The sequence below is a fragment of the Amyelois transitella genome, chromosome 25 (genome assembly GCF_032362555.1).
Source record: "Amyelois transitella isolate CPQ chromosome 25, ilAmyTran1.1, whole genome shotgun sequence".
In the NCBI taxonomy this organism is placed as follows: domain Eukaryota; kingdom Metazoa; phylum Arthropoda; class Insecta; order Lepidoptera; family Pyralidae; genus Amyelois; species Amyelois transitella.
The window spans coordinates 4,077,680-4,085,318 of NC_083528.1; the positions used below are offsets into that span (position 1 = coordinate 4,077,680).

Consider the following 7,639-nt stretch of genomic DNA (forward strand, 5'->3'; position numbering starts at 1 on the left):
GAATAATGTTCGCCGTTTTTTTTTTTCACATTATCCATTATTTCTTTGCTCCTAAAAATTGCAACGTGATGTTACAGCCTAAAGCCTTCCTCGCTAAATGGTCTATTCAATACAAAAATAATTTTTCAATTCGAACCAGTAGTTCCTGTGATAAGCGCGTTCAAATAAACAAACTCTTCAGCTTTATAATATAAGTATAGATATACAATACTGTAGAAATTGTTATAAAATATGTATATTTGCTTGTGTTTTAATTTCTTGGAATAAAAGACGTGATTTTTGCTCAACAATCTATTTGACACTTGATGTACAGACATGACATTGACATAATTGTGAAAAACAAATAAAACTAGACTAACATATACCGCCCACCAAAAGGGCTATGAGGCCTTTTCTTAACATATAAGTAACTTCTCTTAAAATAAAATGCAAAACATCCAATCGCTCAGTTTAAAATGCTCAAAGATAAATGTAAGAAAAAATATATAATAAAACTCTATTCGTCATGTACTGAAATAGGCAAGGGGCACAACTTTGAAATGGATCGCCTGGTTAACTTCCCATTGTAACGTACAGTGTAAACTCTCGTTAAGTCATCATGTCCAGGATGTTTTTCCATTATTCTTGCCAAAGCCCACTTGCTTGGTGGCGTGTTTTCCTCCTTCAACAAAACAATATCACCAATCCTAAACTCTGGCATTCTTTTTAACCATTTTGGCCTCTGATTAAGACGTGACAAATATTCAGTTTGCCAACGTTTCCAAAATAATTGAACAAGTCTTTGAGTATGTTGCCATCTGGTCAATAAGTTCATATTAGCTTGAGAGTAGTCACGGTCTGGAACTGTAACCAAAGCTTCCCCACAAATGAAATGTCCAGGAGTGAGCACCTGGATATCATCTAATACATCCACATCCGTACTAATAGGCGTCAATGGCCGAGAATTTAAACAGGCTTCGATTTGTGTAAGCACTGTAGCAAACTCTTCAAAAGTCAAATTAGCAGTCAACGTTTTACGGAGATGCTGTTTAACAGATTTGACTCCAGCTTCCCAGAGACCAGCAAAATTGGGGCTGTATGGTGGTAAAAAATGCCATTGTGTTCCCTCATTAGCTAGTTTATCAGCAACCTGACCTGGGATCTCAAGTCCACTTTCTTTGAACATGACTGACAATTCCTTATCCGATGCCACAAAACTAGATCCATTGTCACTCCAAATTTCATGACACCTACCTCTTCTCGAAACAAATCGTTTAAACGCTGCAATGAATGCGCTTGATGTCAAATCGCTCACCAACTCCAAATGTATTGCTTTCACCGCCATGCATATAAATATACAAATATAGGCCTTACCAGTCTTGGCCCCTCTTCCCTTGTGATTAAGTACATGAACAGGTCCAGCAAAGTCGACTCCACATCGAGAGAAGGGACGTGCAGGTGTAACACGTGATTCAGGTAAGTCACCCATCAATTGCTGAGTATTATTTGCTCTCTGGCGCGCACAGGTAAGACATTTATGAATATAATATTTGACCAAACCTTTGCAGCCAATGATCCAGTATTTGCTCATCAGGTAAGTAATCATTAATTTTATACCTCCATGCATTGTTTTCAGGTGTGCATCCTTTATAATCAACGGTACCAGTTCATTCCTTTTGCCTAAAATCACAGGATGCTTCATATCTTCGTCTACGTTAGCGTTTCTCAATCGACCGCCCACCCTGAGTATATTCTTTTTATCAATATATGGATTTAAAGTCTTTAACTTGCTTGTTTTGCTTACTATCTTGTTTTCCCCTAACCTTTTAATATCTTCTAAGAATTCTTCTTGACTTTGCTTTATACAAATATCTAACGCGTCCTGTATTTCTTCTGTTGTTATAGCGTGATTTAATTTGTCTGGATGTCTTCTCCTATTTAGAAATCTCTTACAATGTACTATCACTCTCAATAATTCGGTAAGTGATTCATAATTCTCATATTTAATGCATTTCTCCTCTGATGTTGTAATATTTAAATAAGATTGTATATTGTTCTTCTTTTCTAAATCTGTTGACGATGTCAAGGGCTTAGTGAATTCAATGCTTTCATTCAGAAGCCATGCAGGACCATACCACCACATATTATTTTGCTGTAATTCTGAAATAGATGAACCTCTAGATGCAACATCTGCTGGGTTACTAGAAGACTGCACATGGAACCAATGATTGCTGCTGACTTGTTCTATTATTTCAACAACCCGGTTTGCTACAAACGGTTTCCATCGGTTTGGCTCTCCAGATAACCATGCAAGGACAATTGTGGAATCTGTCCATGCAAAAACATTCTTTGGAGGAACTCTCATGGCATGACTTACCTTTTGCAATAATTTGGCTAACAATGCTGCTCCACTCAGTTCTAGACGTGGCAATGATATAGTTCTAACAGGTGCCACTTTTGTTCTTGCAGCAATCAGATGTGTTTTCACTTCATTGCATTCTGTAATAACTCTGCAATACACAACAGCAGCATATGCCCTTATAGATGCATCACAAAATCCATGTAATGTAATTTGGTTGATTTCAGAGCTCAATGTGTTTATCCATCGTTTAATCTTTACTTTACAAACATTCTCTAAATCTTCTCTAATTGCTTGCCATTCTTCTTTTAATTCTCTTTTTACTTCTTCATCCCAACCAACACCTTCTAGCCAAAGCTTTTGAACTAAAATTTTTGCAGTGACAATAGTCGGTGCAATCCAACCTAAAGGATCAAATAATTTTTGTAAATCTGAAAGTACAGTTCTCTTTGTGACCTTTTCTGTCATTGGTTCTAATTGTAGTTGATATTGAAATTCATCATTACCAATGTTCCATGATAGTCCTAGAGCTTTAATCATGCCATCCAACTTCATGTCCAAATTAACTTTAGTAGTGATTTGTTCAGCATTTAGAGATTTCAAAAAATCTGCATTATTGGATGCCCATTTTTGTAGCTCGAAACCTCCTCGTTGTAAAACCTTTATCAAATCTTTACTAACTTGTATTGCTTGATCTACGGTGTCCATTCCGGACATTATGTCATCAACATAGGTATCTTCTCGAATAATTCTAGAAACATCTGGGTACATAGCACCTTCCTCTTCTGCAATTTTCATGAATGTCTTGATCGCAAGATAGGGGGCGCTTGCAGTACCAAAAGTAACCGTGCATAACCTGAAATCTTTAATGTCATCGTTACCATTTGTTTGATTATCTGCTTGTTTTGTAACTCGCCGCCAAAGCAGCCTGTGGTAATCTCTATGTTCTTTATGCATTACAACCATTCGATACATTTTAACAACATCACTCACAAAACAAATCTTGTACATGCGCCATCTCATGGTTATACTCCGCAAGTCCTCTTGTAAAACTGGTCCCACCAACAGTTCATCATTTAAAGAAATCCCATTTTCACCTTTACAGGAGGCGTCATATACCACTCTAACCTTGGTAGTCTCTTTGTCCCTCCTTACCACTGCATGATGCGGTAAATAGACAGATTTATTGTCTAATTCGTCTTGCGGAACTTCTTCCATGTGCCCCATTCTCAGGTACTCTTCTAAACCCTTTTCGTATTCTTCTCTTAAATCAGGGGACTTTTGTAATCTTTTCTCTTGTTGTAACAAACGTTTCATTGCTACTTGTCTAGTATTACCATTTGGCGCTAATAAATTGTCATATTTAAAAGGAAGTTTGACTACATATCTTCCTTCAGTGTTTCTTGTATAGGTTTTTTCGTAAAATGCTTCGCACAGCTGTTCTTCCTTCGTCTGCTTTCTCTTCGGATCACTATCTATCTCCCACAACGTTCTCAAAAAATCTTCTTCTATAATTTGATGATGCATAACAATTACAGATGTTGGTTGTGTTTTGTCTTCGACTGTTCCAAATAATATCCAACCTAAATTTGTTTTATGTGCACATGGGGAACCTGGCGACCCCTTTACTAAGTCAGGCTGTATAATTTGAGCGTAAACATCTACTCCTAACAGTAAATCTATGGGACCCGGTATAGAATAACTTGGGTCAGCTAGAACTAATCCATTTAAATGTGACCAACATTTTGCATTGATATATCGTGAGGGAATTTTAGTGGTTAGTTGCTTTGATATAACATATGTTTTGACCTTCATACTAAATGATTCGCATTTTGATTCTACATTAACATGAGTAACATATTTGATATCTTCCTTTGTAGAACCAACGCCTATTACTGTACCCTTAACAGGATACCGTTTGACTTGAAGCAGTTGTGTAGCTCGCTCGCTTATGAAACTCGCTTGCGAGCCTGGATCAATTAGTGCGCGGAGTGTAGTTATATTGTCATTTTCGCTTCGAACTTGCACAAGCGCTGTTGCTAATAATGCTGTGTTTTGTTTAGTAACTACATGTGACGCCAGCATTGTAATATCAGTTTCTTCTTCTTCTTCGCAGCTCTCTATGTTTGTATGTAGTGCTACATGGGGTTGTTTAGTCTTCTCCGTATTGCCCGATGTTTCACTTGAATTCTCATTGCTTTCTCTATTTTCGTGAAGAAGAGAATGATGGCGCCTTTTGCATAATCTACAGCATAATGGTACTCGACATTGCCTCACAGAGTGTCCCGATGCAAGGCAATTAAAGCACAAGTTGTTTGTTTGAATGTATTCACTTCTCTGAGTAGGTGTGCGTTTTCCAAATTCTTTACAATGACTGAGTGTATGATTCTCGTTGCATAATGGACAAATCTTTGCTTTTTCAACACTTGCGGCAACATGAAAAGATTTTTCTTTAATTGAGACTTGGGTTGATTTTTGTCGTGCTGGTTCAACAAGTTCAAGTGTACGGAAGCGGTTTTCAAGGAATTTGCGACACATTTCAAGTGATGGTAATCTATCTGGATTTTCACAATTGTTGCTAACATATTCCTCCCAATCTTTGTGTGTATCTGTATCGAGTTTCTGAACCATAAGAAATATAATAAATGGATCCCAGTTTTCGGTATTTAAATCTAAATTATTCAAATGATGTAAGCATTCAAATGTGGTATCCAATAAATTCTTAATTTGGTTTGATGTATTAACAGATACTCTTTTTTGTGAAAATAGCCTTTTCATGATAGAATTAACTGTAATTCTTTTATTCCCATACCTGGACTTTAGTAGCACCCAAGCTTGTTCATAGTTAGATTCAGTCACTTGTATATGTTTGAGTAATGAAGCAGCTTCTCCGCTAAGACTTGTTTTTAAATAGTGCAACTTCTGTACCTTCGTTAATGTTGTGTTATTATGTACCAAGGAGTTGAATAAATCGTGGAATGATAACCAGTCTTCATATTGCCCACTAAAAGTTGGTAATTGTATTTTAGGTAAGACAACTCGAGCAGATTGTACATCACTGGGAATTGATGATGGAGCCGCTGCAGATTGATTTTGTTCACCAGATAGCAAATCTTTAAGCTCGGTTTTTAAGCAAATGTATAATTCCTCGTGTTCATAGAACTCATCGCTTTGTAAATACGGCAATTCAGTTTTCTCCTTGATTGCATGACGTAAAATGTCAGCATGCGCTTCTTTGTATTGTTCCCAATGATCTTCAACACATTTAATACGAGATTCAACATAATTCCGTGTCAATCTTGCTTTAGGGCATTTTTTTAAATTAATTTGCGTTTTACGTAGGGTACTCACAATATGTTCCACTATTCTTAAAGATTCTTTCACTACTTCAGCCATTGTATTGCATACAGATAATATTGTCTTTTAAACCAAATAATGCAAATGTATTGTCGTACCTCGTAATATTGCAATATTGTATTATATAAAACAAATTCACTCTTATTGTAATTGACCTGTAATGGCCGCTTGCTTGTTCTCTTTGTTTTTCGAAATTGTTCTCAAGGCATCGGGTGCCTGGCGGCCGGCTTACATTGGGTTTTTCGCTGATATCCGTCTCGATTTTGGACCATGTAGAAATTGTTATAAAATATGTATATTTGCTTGTGTTTTAATTTCTTGGAATAAAAGACGTGATTTTTGCTCAACAATCTATTTGACACTTGATGTACAGACATGACATTGACATAATTGTGAAAAACAAATAAAACTAGACTAACAAATACTTTACATAAAATCAATCATTTAAGTAGTACAGCGAACTTAAATTTGTCGTATGCAATCTTAGATCGGATATATTTCGTGTGCCATTGTTTATTTCATAGCAGAATCAATTGCAAGTTACAGGAATAGAAAAGGGTATGTTAAGATGGTTTGTTCATGGGGAGAGGATGAATGAAAGAAGGTTGACTAAGCAGATATACAAGGAGAGTGCGGAGGGAAAGGTCGGAGTAGGAAGGCCTAGACGAACGGATCTTGATTAAATTAAGGACGTCCTGGCAAAGGGTTTGATTAAGAGTACCCGAAACCGCCGTGCTTGCATGAAGAGAGTTATGAATGTGGATGTAGCGAAGGAAGTATGCAGAGATCGTGGCAAGTGGAAAGATCTAGTCTCTGCCTACCTCTCCGGGAAAAAGGCGTGATTTTATGTATGTATGTATGTATCAATTGCAGTAAACTGTAAAAATGTATTTATTATATATTCGTGCCGTGTGGTTCCCGGCACCAAAAAAAAAAAAAAAACAAGAATAGGACCACTCCATCTCGTTCCCATGGATGTCGTAAAAGGCGACTAAGGGATAGGCTTATAAACTTGGGATTCTTCTTCTAGGCGATGGGCTAGCAACCCGTCACTATTTGAATCTCAATTCTATCATTAAGCCAAACAGCTGAACGTAACTCAATCAGTGTAATTTGTCCCGAAAAAAAAAAAAAAAAAAAAAAAACGTGGCCTATCAGTCTTTTCAAGACTGTTGGCTCTGTCTACCCCGTAAGGGATAAAGACGTGATCATATGTATGTATGTATGTATTATATATTCCTAAATGCTTCACACTAAAATGAATTGTATGACGACTTGCACTAGTTCTACTAAAAACGGAACGGTTCACTGCCTAAATAAAATTTTATCTTCCGAGGTGAATTCTTTACGATTATTTCACAAGGAAATTGTTCATAATAACCAAAGAACCTAAGGGTGTCGACTAATGACTCAATCGAGAGCCAAGGGTGGCGGTAATTCAGAATTTTATCGATAAATAATTTTGGCACGTTTCTCAAATATTTTTATTAAGTATCAATTAAGTTCTTTGATTTTGTTTGTAAAATTGGTGTACTTTTATTAAAATTTTATCTTAAAATATATCTAAATCGATTTTAATGCCTCATAACAAACTTCTTAAATGTGTTATCTATGTAAAACTATGAAATAGTTTAATTTCCAGATATTCATGAATTTTAATATTCACTCACAATTATTATTTTCAAGACTGTGAAGGAAGTTATTTAATAATTTGTAAAATACAAACGAGTTGTAAATTGATACAGATGGAATTTATACGTAGCACACTCCTCTCATTAATAACGTTTTAAAATGTAAATTATCGAAATCCGTAATTTTTTTTGATAATTTACACGTTATGAAGAAATCATCATCATTAAAGCTGATCTTTTTTAATTATTAGAAAACAATACAGCTGACTTTCAGTATTTTCGAGGCTGTTGGCTCTGTCTTCTCCGTAAGGGA

General features: G+C 36.1%; 1 protein-coding gene across 1 annotated transcript; it reads right to left on the bottom strand.

Moving 5' to 3' along the window:
• Positions 1 to 254: 254 nt before the first annotated feature.
• LOC106137125 (uncharacterized) lies at positions 255 to 3,880 on the bottom strand. The gene has a single exon (XM_013337888.2). It carries the CDS (start codon positions 3,863 to 3,865, stop codon positions 497 to 499), a length of 3,369 nt encoding a protein of 1,122 aa, XP_013193342.2. The 5' UTR covers positions 3,866 to 3,880; the 3' UTR covers positions 255 to 496.
• Between the last annotated feature and the right edge of the window lie 3,759 nt (positions 3,881 to 7,639).

What these genes read in the sequence shown, in the direction of transcription:
- LOC106137125 (XM_013337888.2), bottom strand. Translation starts at nt 3,865, where the DNA reads ATGCATCATCAAATTATAGAAGAAGATTTTTTGAGAACGTTGTGGGAG.